The sequence below is a fragment of the Bombus vosnesenskii genome, unplaced genomic scaffold (assembly GCF_011952255.1).
Source record: "Bombus vosnesenskii isolate JDL3184/JDL3185 unplaced genomic scaffold, Bvos_JDL3184-5_v1.1 scf7180000014143, whole genome shotgun sequence".
Classification (NCBI taxonomy): Eukaryota; Metazoa; Arthropoda; class Insecta; order Hymenoptera; family Apidae; genus Bombus; species Bombus vosnesenskii.
Genome location: NW_022883382.1, coordinates 5,558 through 22,652, shown reverse-complemented (window position 1 = coordinate 22,652; position 17,095 = coordinate 5,558). Strand labels below are relative to the sequence as shown.

Genomic DNA, 17,095 nt, shown 5'->3' with positions numbered 1-17,095 from the left:
TAAGTAATTTCGACTTCTTTGCGCTCTCTTTTAACGCATTCGAGACCGAAAGAAATTCATATCAGTCAGTAGGCAAGGGTATAATATACATATTTTATATATAACTTATGTAGTAATGTATATATCATGTTAATTTCATATTTTTTTCAATATATATATATATATATATATAACTGTACATAATACATTATAGAATAACATAGTATATAATTTTATATTTAAAAAATATGAGGCATACTATTTAAGATTGTCATCGATTTAAAATCAAAGTATGAAAAGGATACCCTGGAGAGAGTAAAACACAGAATCATTCTAACTAAACATTCAAATCGTAGCGACACCTAGGTATCGTCTTACAATTAAATCTCGGTCTCGAATGGATTAAAATGAAATACATACTTGCAGCTTCAACATCTTCAATATCGAGGAGATTCAAACTTTACAAATAAATGTAAATTGCGATGTAAAACAAAGCGACGTAAAAAGGGAAAAGGAGGAAAGAAGGAACAGGGAAGCAAAGAGAAGAAACGAATTTTTCATTTTCTCGAAACTGGATCAAGTTTCAGGAAGGCCATCCAAGTAATTGATGTCCTCTGTACTTATTTGTTAATCATGCGCGGAATCAGAACGATTCGACCTCGTTCCAAAGCAAATCGTTACTAGAGTAGAGACGGGAATTAATAATTCGTGTCAATTGTTCGATCGTGTTCACAAATTCAAATGCGGTTGAGTAGCGGAAACCATTTATAACACGTCCCATACAGCGTAGATCGCATACACGTCTTAGGATGTATTTTTTGTACTTATATATACTCTATATATATTCTTACTCTATATATACTTATATGTACTCTATATATATTCTCTATCTTATATATACCATAAAATATTTCGTGAAATCGCGTATTCGTGTCTAATGTTAGGGATTCTCTTTCCATAAGTCTGCGTTTTCTATATTATCTTTCTTCCTTATCAGTAGGCATTCTCACAATTTGTGATTAATACTGCTCGTACAGGAATGTTAGGTTTTTGACGTTGTAAAATTTCACGTGAAATAATAATGCCTATATATTGACTAATTTATCAATTAATTAAATCCGTGTATATCAAGTTTTCTATAATTTAGTACTTTCGTGTAACTACAGAAATTTGATGCAATAAAACTTGATTAAAACAGCGATTCATTAGGAAACGAGAATAATGATGCAATTATTTTTTGTAGCCATTATATAGGATTTCGATCGCATAATTAATCAGTATCAACTTACCAGTCTTTAACGGAAGGACATAAAGAAGGGCAGGCGGTACACAGACCGCAATCATGATCATTTTCATGTAGATGGTCAGACTGCCGTACATGTTCGTTATTCGTCAAAAGTAGCGATGAGAAGCGGAAAAGAAGTGCACTAGCCAGAAGTATCTGCGACAGAAATCAGAATACACTCGTTTTCGCATGATTGGATCAAAATATACATATTTTATATATAACTTATGTAGTAATGTATATATCATGTTAATTTCATATTTTTTTCAATATAGAATTATTATATATATATTTAACTGTACATAATACATTATAGAATAACATAGTATATAATTTTATATTTTAAAAATATGAAATATTTAAGATTGTCATCGATTTAAAATCAAAGTATGAAAAGGATATCCTGGACAGAGTAAAACACAGAATCATTCTAACTAAACATTCAAATCGTAGCGACACCTAGGTATCGTCTTACAATTAAATCTCGGTCTTGAATGGATTAAAATGAAATACATACTTGCAGCTTCAACATCTTCAATATCGAGGAGATTCAAACTTTACAAATAAAAGCGGCCTGTTCCCCTTTCCACGACAGACTCTCATACCATATCCGCTCTTATCCAGGCTTTTACTTGAAACCAGCAATGCGTTCATTCACAATTTAAATTTACCCGGACCATCCACTGAATCGTCAGCCCTTTATAAATATATAGTGAACCTAGAACATGTGCCTGTGCCCCTGGTATCGATGTTCGGCTTGTGATGTTCGTACCGGAACCTTCGCACAATTTCAATTTGTCACGCGTGAACATCGATTCTTCCAAGGGTCTCAGCTTTATGCGGCTAAATCCTTTAGAACGATTAAAATGATACTAATGATATGGTATTTTTTACAAAGATTTAACATATCCATCAAATAGGAAGTTTCGTGCTCTCCTATTTTATATTAATTATAAATTAATAAGTTTTATATGTGTTATTTATAGATCTAATAAATTTTGTATTGGTTTACAGCAGGTGCTTCGGGTATAAACAGACGACAAACGAACAAATAGAAATTCAAACTATTGTCGTTGTTTAACTCGCATGGGACTATAAGCTCGAATTGGACTTAAACGTTACGATCGTCGAGAATAATTACTATATGTACCCTGTACGACGGGCAGAGAATCTTAAGTTATTAACGGCAATTCCTTTGTGCATAATTCAGGTTTATTAACAACCTGTAATGGATAATCATCGATGAACTCTTTTTGAATAAAGTTCACATTTATAAAGCAAACACTATAAAATACGACAGGACAATTGTAATCGATAAATAACATTTTATTAGGATATTATAAGAAGCTAAGACATCGAGGTACATTAAAATTGAGTCCGCTGCAACCCTCATGACATTTAAAATCCTACGCGTATATTGAGTAAAATTGTTATATTAAATATAATCATATTAAATACAAGCTCGTCCGCTGGATTCCCAAATTATTTGGTTAAATACTTTGAATACGAGAATACCGAGTGTTAACAGTAGTAAATCCTCTATATGGTATGTTTACTTTGCTATCTTGAATAGGTAAATAACATTTCACTTTAACGCATTTAACCAATGTTAACGTTTAACATTTAACCAATATTATACGCATATGCACATAATGTTACTGTTACATATAATGATATATACGTAGCTATACACGTTAATTAAATCCTCTATATGGTATTTTTATATCAGTATCGTAAACATTGTAAACCGGAAATCTTTTATTACACACGTACATATACAGTCAATATTATTGTTACATATAGTGATACATACGTTGATCCACACATTAATTAAATCCTAAATAAATAATCTCGAATATAGACATACAGGTACACTTACGTTGATATATACCTTTGTACATTTGTTTTGCCATTTTGTTTCGCCTTTCAGGAACGATATGTTTGGAAATGATATGATATTGAAAACAAATAGGCCATTAAACGAGAATGGATGGATTCAAACGGAATTAAGTGATCTCAATTCCACAGCTTTGGCGGCTGAACGTGTTTTCCTTTCGAACGGCTTGCTCGCGTCAAATGGTGCAAATTTCAACAAGTACCCACGTGTTTACTATTAAATTCATTTATTTCTTTTTTATTTATTTATTTATTATCTTTTGGCTCGGTTACCTTCGACGCATTTTGCGTATTTCTTGAGCAATTTTTAAGGTATTATTTCCTATATTATTGAAGAAAGTAATGATTTTTAGATTACCAATAAAAGGTGGATTTAAATTTTATACAAATTGGCATACATTGGCAATTGGCATAATTTAAGGAAATTGGCATACTGAGATGACAAATTACTGACATTCCTTTAGTATGTTATGGAAAATTTGTAAAGGTTTAAAAATTGTTGGAACACTTTGCATGGAATATATATTCTATATAGAATACGAATTCTTTCTCTTTCCTAATTATCGTTTACGTGATAAAATAAGGCGTTTCAATTTGAATTCATTAAATGTTGTCTTAAATATTCAATTTGAAAATTCTTTGGAGAAAATCGAAGAAGATTTAGAACTACTTTTTAATCGATAAACGCTTCAAGAATTGAGAACCACTGACCTAGGGGAACTTGATTAATCGAGGGATACGAATAGTTCCATGATATTGCAGAAGCCATTTACTGCGTTCCCCTAATATGATTACATCGATAAAAGAGAGGTCACTACTTCTTCGCCATATTTCATACGTAAAAATAAAAATGTTATATCAAAGCAAAAAAAGGAGTCACTTTTTTTTTGTGGACCAGATCGCCATGTCATTAAATCGAGCACAATAATTAAATTAGAAAATTGAGACACCGATTAACACGAAACAGCCACCGTCAACCGAATCTTATGGACGTCTTACAGATTAGAGCGTTTCATTTACTTGAAGCAAAACGAGGATTAACTCGTAGCAACTGAGCAGTAGCTCAGTGCCGAACATTTATCTTCGTTCTCGCCAGTACGGGGAGTACAAAAAGGCGATTTGCGAAGTCAAATTCGTGCATCAAATTGAGCGGCTTTTTCAACAAATCGAAATTCAAAATGTTGTTAAATACGACTTATACGGAGACAATGAGGCGAAAATGATTATAAGATTCCATGAAAATATTATGTTAGATGAAAGCTGTTGGTGCCTATTAGTATGGTCCTTCTGTAGTATACACACGTATAATAGAATAATAATAATTTACTACGAGTAAAAGAAACATTTATACGTATCCATAGGGCTTTCGATTTATGAAAATTGAAAAGAAGATATATTCCATTTGGTCGTCGATTCTATTTAAATTCGTTAGTATTCGTTCCAGTTACGTCATTAATAAAACATTTTTATTGATAAGCTACCTAACAAAAAGACCTTCTTGTCACCCCAAATTGCTTCAAAAGAAAATCCCTTGTCAAACAAACCATGTTCCTTGTACGAAAATCTAAAAAGGATTTTCCAAAAAGATGTATTCAGTAAACCGTGGCTTGTGACTGGTGAGTTTGAAAAGAGTTGTTGAAAGTTAATATTCGACCAAGCTCTTGTGACATCAATCACATCTCAACCTACATCAGTGATAATACATCGACACCCGAACTTCGGACACTTTTGGACACATCACCACCTTATCATCATAGCATACACCAAGGCTGTGACGCACCTCCGTCCACATCAGAGATAGGATATGGACTCCCGACCTTCGGACACTTTTCTACATCATAACCTACACCTTTTTTTTTTTTTCGTGGAGAAATCCTCACGGACACCCGCTAGCGGGTAGTGTCGGACTCTTACCGACTAAAACTCCACGGTGGCCTGTACTGACGCCTGAGTCGAGATGCACCCGGGATCTCTCCCGAATTACTACCGGTTACCCCCGGGCGTCTATCTCTCCTTTCGTCGAAGGGAGGCGTCCTGCTCTTCTTGGACCGCTACGGGGGGGGGGGGACCACGCCCCCTAGCGCCTCGCTCCTGCTGCGTCATCCTGGGGACCCCGTTCCCTGACGCCTCTTCCTGGTTCTTCGCGCTTCTACGGTGGCCGCGGCGGCGCCGGTGGCGGCGTCGCGCCCCTGTGGCGCGTTGTGTTCCTCGGGTGCTGCGATGTCCTGGACGGATCGCGGGCTCGTTTCCGGTTTCTTTCTGCCCGCTCCTTCGCCAGCATGACCTGCTCGCAGTAAGTGCGGATGGCGGCGAACTCCTGGCGCCCTCTGAGCATGGCCGCGACGACCGCTTCGGGGGCTAAGCTCTCGCCGATTTCGAGTCGTAGGACGCGTCGTGGTTCCGCCCACGCCGGACAGAACTCCAGCGTGTGTTGCGCCGTGTCCTCCTCTTCCTCGCAGTGGTGACAAATGGACGTCGCCTCTCGCCGAATCCTTAGCAGGTACTCGCCGAATACTCCGTGGCCGGTGAGCACCTGCGTCATCCTGAAGGTCAACGGCGCTCCGCCTCGATCCCTCCAGGTCTCCCAGTTGGGAAGCACGGCGCGAACGGCCCGGTGCGGCCCCACGGCGTCCTGCTGGATCAGCTGCGAGCGCCATCGTTCCCATGTCTCCTTCCTCGCCTCCTCCCGGATGTTCGGGGCCGGCTGGCTGGCGGTCGATGGCGTCGGGCTCCTCTGGTGTTCGTATACGCGTTCGAGCGCCAGGGCTTGCAGCTCGAACGGATGGGACGCCGCCAGCACGGTCGCCGACGCGTATGTCGTGTAAAATTAAGGTAAAAATAAGGAACTTGTTAATTTCCGAAAAGGAGATTAAGTTCTTTTTATTTTTTTACTCAATTTATACAATTTTTTCGGTTCGCGATGATACACTTTCGATGCTTGGATTAGTTAAGAATTTCTTTATTAGACTGACTGGATGATTTTGAAGGGAGCATTTATATTCTTCCATTCGTTGGAGTGGGAGAAGGTTTTGTTTATACTTAGTGTAAAATTCGGAGAACGGCTGGAGTGATCGAATGCCACTCAGGCGGCTGAGAACGGGTGCTGACCGGACGGTCACACGCGATAAGGCGTTCGGAATTTCGGTTTGTTATATACAGTTGCTCGAATTTCGTCTGTGACATTCCCCCCTTCTTAGATTGAACTTGATCCCTCAAGTTTTCTTCAGAAGATTTTTGTGGAATCGGACTTGACGTGGCTTGAAAATTACAGCTGATTCCTCCTCTTCATCTGAGTGGTATGTGTTGGTTGGAATATAGATGTTGGGTGTTGAGCCCAGGGTGAGTGGTACTGGTGGGGCTGTCGCATTGTGGCTGTTGATTACAGTTTCATTTCGGCAGCAAAATAAATTGATACATAATTTGTTCGGTATACATTTCCTGATGCATTTGAATACCCCTATTTTGTTTAATCCATATATACCTAGTATGCCTAATGCTATGTACCCTAATATCTGGAGCGTGGTTAGTCCCCAATACTGTATATTTTTAATTCTGTGTTCGAAATTAAGAGTTTCTATCTCGTCGCCTATTTTATCGATCGTTGTTTTATAGCCTTGTAAATTATCTATTATTTTCGGTGCTCGCTCGAGTTTATCTAATAGATGAGTGAAACTATCGTTTGTTTTGAGCGCTAGGGGTTTTGTTTTGATTTCGTATATGACTTCGCTTTTTGTTTCGCCTATACGCATGTGTTCGTCTTTGTACAATATATCGCAAGAAGTGTTAGCTCTTATGATGGAAGGCTTGTCAAGTTTTTGTAAGGTATGTTTCGTTTGGCAAATTGTGTCTATTTCTATCGGATTTGCTGGTATCGCAATGTAACAGTTGCTAGTTTTGAGCGGTATAAAGCTAATGTCTTCAATCTTAAGTACAGTTATTTGACAATGTTCAATGTGTGGTTTGAAATTTATTATTTCGCTGCGACAATCGGTTCTTGAATTTCTGTCATGGATAGGTAGTGTTTGTTTGCATATAGCGGTTCCGGCTCGATTCTTACAAAGTTTGTTGATATACTCGATATCAGCGTTTATAAATGAAAGACCTGAAGTTAAATATATCTGATGTTCGACTACTGGAGCCAAAAATACTCCATTTCTTTTACTCGGGATAGGATATACTTGTAATATGTTCCATTCTGTGTTAGAGACTAAAGGTACTATGATTTTGAAAAATATTTTGTCATCTATTGTGAAGATTTTAAGATCACTAATGTCGAGTGTGAATTGAAAATGTTCGGTTTTGGCAGAAATCGCGGTGTTGTACATCTGGCTACCTATTGCCTTGGCGTAATTTTCTATGAATTCATTGGGGTCAAGTATTTGTGGACTAATTATTCCTTGTTTGCCTAATATCATGACGTTAAGTATTTCATCTAATTGGAAGTGTAAAGTTTGCATCGCGGTGTCGACTTTCATGATCATCTTAAGCATAGATCTATCGATATTTGCCTGCTGTTGTAATTTTAATATATCACTATATGATCTCTCTAAGTGGTTTAGGTTTTCTGAGTTTACAATTTTTCTAATAAGTGATGTTTGATTAGCTATTATGGTCTTGATTTTATTATTATCATCGAATAGTTTGTCCATATTTTTGTTTATGAGCGTAAGATCATCATCGTCGAGAGTCCCGAACAGACTTTTCGATACGGAACCTATGATGTTAAGCAAACCTCGTGTGCTCCGGGTATGTGTTAACGCTTTCAAGTGTTTTGCGAGTTGTTTTAGGTTATTGATGCGATTTTGTAATCCGCCTAACTCTTCGACGTATTGTTTGCTGATTGCACGTGAGTCTATTGTTAATTTATATGATTCTATTGCGCTTATCTGTTCGTATATGTCGCTAGTGTCTAATCCTACTATTACATTGGCAGTGTCGCTGTATAAATATCCTTTTCCTATGTTTTCTATGAATACAGAGTTTCCTTCTAATGGTGTAATATTTATTTGCGCGGATACTATTCCGGCAAAGAGGAGCGTCGACCTGGAAAGTAAGGTTTTAAACGATTACCGTGTATCTTTTTGTCTTGAATCAGATAGTATGGAGTACATACTTTATCAATCGTGTACGGTCCTAACCATTCCACATCAAGTTTATGCCTTTTATGATCGTTATGTATTAAAACGGAGTCTCCTTCTTTGAAAACTGATTGAGGTTTTATAATTTTACGTTTTTGATCGCGCTGATATCGCTGTTTACTTTTGATCAATGTTTCGCGAGCGTGTCGGAGTCTAGAGTCCCATTCCTTTTTGCGGAACGTGACTTCGTCTGCGTATGTGCGTTGGGGATTCTTGGATATTGTGGAGGGAAGATTGGCTTGGTGTCCGAATGTGAGTTCGAATGGCGTGTAACCAGTAGAGTCGTGTATCATTGTGTTATATGCAAGGCATACAAAGTTAAGTTGATCGTCCCATTCTTCATCCGAATTTCGCTGTATCGATTTTAACATGTCCGTTATTACTGCGTGCGTCCGTTCTAACGATCCGTTACTTTGTGGGTGGAAGGATGTCGTTTTGATATGTTTGATTTTGAACGCGTCTTCGTACTGTTGCATTAAACTAGATATAAAATTCTGTCCGCGGTCAGTTAATATCTTTTTTGGAGCGGAAAAGATGTAAATGTAATGATTCAAGAGTGCGTTCCAAATTGTTTCCGTTTGCTGAGTTTTTAGTGGTACGAGTATTAAGTATTTTGTCAATTCGTCATGTATGGATAGAATGTACTGATTGCCTTTTTTCGTCTTTTTCAGTGGGCCTAATAAGTCCATAGCAATTTTATCGTTTGGTTCGAGGGGTGTGTCCGTGATACAAGGTTCTTCGCGCGGTCTGATACGTGTAGTTTTAGATGTTTGGCAGGTGTCGCATGATTCTATATGTTGTTGTATACGTTTCATCAAATCTGGTACTCTGTGCCGTTCACGAATGCGGTCGTATGTCTTTTGTATACCGGGGTGTCCTACTAAATCGTGATTTTCTTTCAATAATTCGTCTATTTCTTCGTCGCTATATGTTTGAATTGGTTCCCATGCAAAATTTAATTCTTTTACGGTGTCGTTCAGGAATAGTAAAATTTGTTTGATCGCGTTCTTTTCGGTCTCTGTGAAACTGTCGTCGCCTATACCTATCTTTTCGTTTATATGAATAATTTCGTTTAATTTAGTTAACCATTCGATTCTGTCGTAATTTCCTAGCTCTGCTTTGGATAATTGATAGAAAGATTTACGGTTCGGAGTCATTTTGAGAATTTTGGGTAACGCGTCGGTAGATTTTTCCCAATCGTGATATTTTTTATCGAGTTCTATGTTCAAATTTTCGCGTCGTCTGGTCAGAACATGTATTCTAGATAGTGCGTCGGCTGCAGTATTATCTTTTCCTTTCGTGTATTCTATGTCGTATTCGTATTCTTCTAGTTTTAATCGCCATCTCATCAAGCGTGATGAGGGGTCTTTGCAATTCTGTAACCATTTTAGTGCTTGGTGATTGGTTCGGATGAGGAATTTCCGTCCTAACAGATATTGTCGGAGGCGTTTCACGGCCCATACTATTGCTAAAAGTTCTTTTTCTGTAGTGGAATAGTTTCGTTCCGGTGGGTTTAGAGTTCGCGAGATATAACAACATGGATGTCCGTCCTGTGATAAGATTGCACCTATACCTTCGTTACTGGCGTCAGTCGTTAATGTGAATGGTTTCGCAAAGTCTGGGAATTTTAGTACGGGTGATGAACAGAGTTTGTTTTTTAATGTCTGGAATGCTTCCTGGGTTTTATCTGTCCAATGAAATGGTGTCTCCTTTTTTGTAAGTTCGGTCAATGGTTTCGCGATCTTAGAAAAGTTTCTGATGAACTTACGGTAATAACCTGCTAGTCCTAAGAACGATTTGATGTCTGTGGGATTACGTGGCTGTTTGAAATTGCTAACGGCTTCTAATTTTTGGGATTTGGCTTTACACCTTCGGCGGTTACTATATGTCCAAGATATTCTAATTCTGGTTTGAGAAATTCGCATTTGTCCGGCTGTATTTTGAGTCCGAGTTCGCGTAGGCGTTGCAATACTATCGCGAGGTTGCTATTGTGCTCTTCAATCGACTGTCCGAATATTATAATGTCGTCTAAATATACGAAGCAATGTTTATTTATGAGTCCTCTTGGCGCGGTATCCATCATGCGTTGAAATGTTGCAGGTGCATTCTTTAAACCGAATGGCATCCTATTGTAATGATAGTGTCCTTGTGGTGTGGAGAATGCTGTGTACTTTTTAGAGTCTATGTCCATTGGGATTTGGTGGAATCCGGAGGATAAATCGAGGGCTGAGAAGAATTTTGCGTTGCCTAGTTGGGATAGTATGTCGTCTATGTCAGGTAATGGATATGCGTCCTGGTCAGTTAGTTCGTTTATTTTTCTGAAGTCTATTACAATTCGCCATTTCTGTTTCCCTGAGGCGTCTGCCTTTTTTGGTACTACCCAGACTGGTGAATTGTAAGGAGAATCAGATGGTTCTATAATGTTCTTTTCTAGCATTTCGTCCATTTGTCGTTTGATTTCTTCTTTATGGCATTCAGGCGGTCGGTAAGATTTTGTGTTAATGATTTTATTTTCTTTTAACGTTATTGTGTGTTTAGCAAGATTAGTGCATGGTAATAAGTCGGTCTCTAGATTGAATACGTCGAGGTAGAACAGCAATATCTTTTCGATTGGTTCACGGAGGGTTTTCTCTATATGCGAAAGTCTAACTAAATCTTTAAACGTGGAGACTTGATCATACGTATTTGAATTTTCGATAAAATTAGTCATTTTGGCTGGGCACTCACCACCATTGATAAAGCATATCGTTGTCGGTTTTCCTTCCAGGTAGACTGTTTTTGACACTGCTTGTTTTGGAGGTACGTCGTTTTCCTGTTGCAATAAAAGTATATTATTGTCAAGTTTTAATTGTTGATTCGAGAGTTCAAATTTGAATTTAGATAGGGCTGGCAAACCGAGTATGCCGTCTTCTATAATTGGAAAGTTGTCTTCTACCACAAAAAATTCTAGAGTTTTGCCAAATAGTTTTATCAAAGCGTGTTCGTTGGTTTTAAATTTAGAGTGTCCCATCGAGAATTTCCGTTCTTTTGTTATTCTTGGTCGTAATACGCATCTTCGCTTGAGTATATTAATTCCTGCTCCGCTGTCAATGAGGAATTTATGTCGCTGTCCGTCGGATCGTAAAAGTACTGTGGGTAGTCTTCCCGTTGTGGCGTTAATTCGTAGGTCTGGTCTATTGGTTCCTCTATTTCTTCCTTGTGTGTCTCGAGATTGTGGACTGCTGGTGGTCTCGGAAATTGGCTGGGTGTTCGAAAATTTTTACATTGACTGGAGACATGTCCGATCTGGTTGCATTTGAAGCATTTTAATTGTGTCCTTTGGGCAAGTGGTATTTGTTCGGTTTGTCGGAAGCTTCTTGGCATTGGATTGGGTGTTGGAGTTGGTTTTTTAGTGATCGGATTAGGATTATTGGTTGTTAGTCGTTGCTGCTCAGGAAGTCGTAATCGTTCTATTGGTTTTGGTCGTCGATTTCGATCTTCCCTGAAGAATCGCTCGATGTCGGTGGCTTTCTTTTCGGCTTCAAGGATATTGTATGGTGGATTGGCGAGTAGTAATTGTCCTATTTCGCCTTTCAGGCCTCGGATAAAATCGATCACGGAGTCTTTTAAAATCCTGTCGTTCATAGCTCGTCTAGTAATTTCGTCACGGTATTCGTTCGTTATACTGTATTGTAACTTATTGAGCGCTCTGCGGAACCTGATGATATAATTTTGCACACTTTCGTCGTGACGCTGTCTCGTTTCGCGTAGCTGGTCTTGATGTTCTCTAACAGAGTCTTGGGTGGCTACGTTTCGTCTTAGGGCATCGTACAGGTGTCCGTATTCGTATATCGGTATATTGTAGATGGCCATTGCGGCTTTACCCGCGATTTTCCCGATTTTGATCATTTTTAATAGTAGCGTGGGTTCGCTACACATGGCTCGTAATTCGCGTACTTCGCGTATGAATTCTTCTACTCCGATATTGTCTTCGCCGTTTAATTGCGGAATACATACTATCGCGTCTTTGGCCCGTAAGCTCGGAGAGGCGAATTGCGGTGGACGGTCTTCGTAAGAGGGATGGTTGCCTTCTTCTGTTCGAATTGGAACGCATGGTGGGGAAGTTCTATCTCTCGCGGCAACAGATTCGTCCATAGTAATAAGGGAGCCTAGTTCTGTAGTAGCGTCGCGTCCTATTTTTATTTTAGAGATATTTTTGCCTAATAGTTCTATTTCCGCTGCACGCTTCTTATTTTCACTGTCGGCCGTCCGTTGTGTCTCTTCTACACGTTGTGCAAGAATTTCAATTTGTTTTTGTATCACGTCGAGTATGGCACGAATCGAATTGTCCGTACCTCCGTTTGTAGAAACGGTTTCAATAGTTTCGACTTTGTCTTTTCGTGATGTGGGCATGATTCTAATTGAGCTTATTGAGTCTGAACTACTGTTGCTATTTGGACTCGAAGCGCTTGAGAAACTGGGTTTTCTCACACGGTATCGTGAAAATGAATCCAGATTTTTCAGCTTACCGTAGTAGCTATGACCGTTGAGGAGTCTCAGGGATGTTTCCTCTCTGGCTGGTTCTAGATTCCGAATCTTATTCGTAGGCTTGCTCTGCGCTGACCGTAGTCCTCTCGTTTAGTTTCACCGTAGTGGAACGTTGAAAGTTGCTGCAGGGCTTCGTAGTAGCAAAGATTCGCACTGGGTCCGTTGATCCTTCGATCTTCAATGATGCGCGTACGCCGAAATCGTAATTTCGTTTGCACTGAAGTGAATAGATCCTGGCACGGATCGCCAAAAATGTCGTGTAAAATTAAGGTAAAAATAAGGAACTTGTTAATTTCCGAAAAGGAGATTAAGTTCTTTTTATTTTTTTACTCAATTTATACAATTTTTTCGGTTCGCGATGATACACTTTCGATGCTTGGATTAGTTAAGAATTTCTTTATTAGACTGACTGGATGATTTTGAAGGGAGCATTTATATTCTTCCATTCGTTGGAGTGGGAGAAGGTTTTGTTTATACTTAGTGTAAAATTCGGAGAACGGCTGGAGTGATCGAATGCCACTCAGGCGGCTGAGAACGGGTGCTGACCGGACGGTCACACGCGATAAGGCGTTCGGAATTTCGGTTTGTTATATACAGTTGCTCGAATTTCGTCTGTGACACGTACGTCGTCCTGTAGCCTCTCGCTATGCGGATGGCGGTCGTCCTCTGCAGCCTCCGCAGCAGTGTCAGGCTGCGGCGACTGGCCGTCAAGCTTCTGGCCCAGACGGGTGCCCCGTAGAGGACTCGGGACCGAACTACTCCCTCGTAAAGTCGGTGGACTCTCGATCCTGCTCCGCCGATGTTCGGTAGGAGGCCGCACAAGGCGTTGGCTGCGGCCGTCGCCTTCGGGACCAGTTGCTCGAAGTGCGGTCCGAAGGTCCATCCGCTGTCGATCGTGAGACCCAGGTACTTCATCTGGCGTCTCACCGGGACCTCTTCTCCGCCGATGTTCACCGACAGTCCGGGAGGAGATGTTCCTCTTCGTCGCTGGTCGAAGAACCATAGTGCCTCGCATTTGGCCGGCGACACCGTCAGGCCGAGCCTCCGAATGGCGCGTACCGCGCACGCCACGGCGTCCTCCGTGCGATACGCCGTGTCGTGCCACCACCGTCCCCCGGCCAGGACCAGGGTATCGTCGGCGTAGCACACCATGCCTGCTCCCGGGGGCATCGGACATCGGAGGACGGAGTCGTAGGCCGTGATCCAGATTATCGGTCCCAACACCGACCCCTGCGGAACGCCGCGCTCGATCCGTCTTCTTTCCTCCCCGTTCTTCCCGGCGTAGACGATGTATCTGTCGGTCAGGTACGCTCGGATGATCCCTACTAGGTACGCCGGGACCTTGAAGTGTCGCAGGGCTTCCACGATCCTGGCTCAGGGGATCGAGTTGAAGGCGTTGGTGACGTCGAGCGATACCGCCACCGCCACCCCTTCTCGGGAGACTTTGTCCTCGGCCGTGGTCTTCAGCCTCTTCACCGCGTCCACGGTCGAGCGGCCGCGGCGGAATCCGTATTGGCTGTCGTGCCATCCGGGCGTCCTCTCGGTCATGTGCGCCTCCAGCCGGGCGGCGATGATCCTTTCGAGCATCTTGCCCACCTCGTCCAGCAGGCATATCGGCCTGTACGCGGACGGCGAGTCCGGCGGGCGGCCCTCTTTCCGCAGCAGGACCAGCCTGGCCGTCCGCCATGTCCGGGGGTAGGCGTCCTCCTCCAGGCATCTGGTGAACAGGTGTCGCAGGCGGGGAGCCACGGTGACGATCGACTCCACCCACGCTCTGCCAGGTATTCCGTCGGGGCCCGGCGCCACGTCGCGGGATGCCGTCCTCCTGGCTGCTTCGAAGAGTTCTTCGTCGGTCACTCGCAGTTCTTCGCTCCATCCCGTTGCGGTTGTCACAGACGAAATTCGAGCAACTGTATATAACAAACCGAAATTCCGAACGCCTTATCGCGTGTGACCGTCCGGTCAGCACCCGTTCTCAGCCGCCTGAGTGGCATTCGATCACTCCAGCCGTTCTCCGAATTTTACACTAAGTATAAACAAAACCTTCTCCCACTCCAACGAATGGAAGAATATAAATGCTCCCTTCAAAATCATCCAGTCAGTCTAATAAAAAAATTCTTAACTAATCCAAGTATCGAAAGTGTATCATCGCGAACCGAAAAAATTGTATAAATTGAGTAAAAAAATAAAAAGAACTTAATCTCTTTTTCGGAAATTAACAAGTTCCTTATTTTTACCTTAATTTTACACGACACGGTCGTCGTCGTCGCCGCCTCCTCGTCGTCGTCGACGGAGGGGGAGGGTGGCGCCGGTTGGCTCGCGTCCGTGTCTTCCGGCGGGAACAACGTCCCGATGACGTTGTCCAACAACGCCGGATCCATGTCCGAGGTCAGCGGGGGCGCCGAAGGTCGTAGCTTCTTCGTGACTATTTTGTAGGGCCGTCCCCACGGGTAGGATTCGACCTCCTCGATCAGTTCCGTCCAGCACCGAGCTTACGCGGTCTTGATGTCCCGCTGAAGCGTGCGTCTCGCCTCTCTGTACTCCTCGCAGCAGCTGGAGATCTCTTCCTCGGCGCGCGTCAGTCTGCGACGACGGGCCCTTAGGAATCTTCTGCGGGCCCGAACGCAGTTCTCTCGCATCTCCGCGATCTCCGGAGTCCACCAGTACGTTCCCTGGTCGCGTCCACCCCCCGGGACGGAGCGTGGCATCGAGGCGTCGCACGCCGTGGTCATGTATCTTCGGAGCTCCTCCGCCTCCTCGTCGATGCTTCGCTGCTCGGTCGTCCGTCGGGCGTCCCAGCTCCAGGCGGACACGATCGTGGCCGCCCATAGCATCTCCTTGTCCCTCTCCTTGAGACGCCATCGCGGTGGCGGGCGGCGACGGTTTTCTCCCGGTCGTCGTCGTCTCCCGGCGTCGTCTTCGGCCCCCAGGGCCACCTCCATCAGTATGTAGAGGTGATCGGACAGCGTTTCCACCCCCTCGGCCACTCTCCAGTCGTGAATTCGCCTGAGCAGCTCCGGGGTAGCCCACGTGATATCCACTACCGAGGATCCTCTCCACGCCACGCAGGTGCTCGCCGAGCCCCTGTTCGCCAGCAGGAGCCCCAGACCCGCTGCCCAATCGGTGAACATCCTTCCTCGGGAGTTGGTCCTGGGATTTCCCCATTGCGTCGAGTGGGCGTTGAAGTCCCCGAGGACGGGTACCTGGCGGGGGAGGCATCTTCCGATGCACTCGCCGACTCGATCCAGGAAGTCCCCGTACGCGGCCAGGTCGATGTTCGGGGAGACGTATACCGCCACCACCGCTGCTCCCCGCCACACGACCGCGACGAAGCCGCTGCCACGGTCCAGCAGGACGCCCGAGGCTGACGTCCACGTTATCCCCGCGGATCTGTCCAGGTCCCCGATCCAGTTGGGCGAGTCGGGAATGCGATGCGGTTCGGCCACCGCCGCCAGGGTGACCTCGTTCTCCCGGATGGTCTGGAGGAGCAGATCTTGCGCCCTTCTCGACCTACCGAGGTTGCATTGCAGCATGCGCTTGAATTATGCGGTCACCTCCATGGCCTCCTCCCGGCCATCCGCCGCTGCTGGTTCGGCGGCGCTTCCTGGTGTCCCTTCCGCGGCTGCTGCTGCTGCTGGTTGGCGGATCGGTCTCTTCCTCTTGACTTTCGGGGGGGGGGGCGTACGTGCCCCAGTTCCAGGCACCTGAAGCACTGCAACGGCCGCTTCGGTATGGCCCTTATCCTCGCGGTTGACCAGCCCAGGGCTATCTTCTCCGCCTGGGCCAGCTTGCGGGCTCCTGCTGCCGGACACTTGATCCATGCCGACCCGAGGCCGCCTCTGGTGGCGCCGATCTCGCCCACCTGCACCTCCGCGCTGCCGCATCCTGCCGCTGAGGCCAGTGCTCTTCGCAGCTCCTCCTTCTTGACCGAGATGTCTATTCCGGTCACGCGTAGCTCCGCCATCCTGGTCGGTGTGGCGATTCTCACCGCCGTCGGGTCCAGCGTCTCGGCCAGACGCGTCGCCAGTAGCGTCGCCTTCCCCTGTCCTTGTTTCCGGGGACTTGGATTATGATGGCACCCGTCATCGCCTTCTTCATCTTTAAGCGCTCCATGTCGAGCTCCGATAGCGGGATCCTCGTTCTGGCTGCTTCCAGGACGTCGGCGTACGACATCCTCGCTCCCTCGTTCAACGGCAGGGTCACCGCGGATGTTCGCGGTGCGCGAGGGGGCGTGACCGCCTTGGGTGTCCGCGGTGGTCCTTTCTGCGTT

The 17,095-nt window shown here is 43.9% G+C and overlaps 1 protein-coding gene across 1 annotated transcript; it reads right to left on the bottom strand.

Moving 5' to 3' along the window:
* Positions 1–15,317: 15,317 nt before the first annotated feature.
* On the bottom strand, positions 15,318–16,789 carry LOC117239760. The gene is made up of 2 exons (XM_033505578.1): positions 16,530–16,789; positions 15,318–16,335 (listed from the first exon to the last, which is right to left on the bottom strand). The coding sequence occupies exons 1-2, from the start codon at positions 16,787–16,789 to the stop codon at positions 15,318–15,320; spliced, it is 1,278 nt and encodes a 425-aa protein (XP_033361469.1).
* Positions 16,790–17,095: the final 306 nt, after the last annotated feature.

Excerpts from the sequence above, each read along its gene's own strand:
- LOC117239760 (XM_033505578.1), bottom strand. The coding sequence starts at position 16,789 with ATGGCGGAGCTACGCGTGACCGGAATAGACATCTCGGTCAAGAAGGAG. Across the intron at positions 16,336-16,529 it reads CGGCCGTTGCAGTGCTTCAG|GTCGAGAAGGGCGCAAGATC; the intron begins GTGCCTGGAACT and ends CAACCTCGGTAG.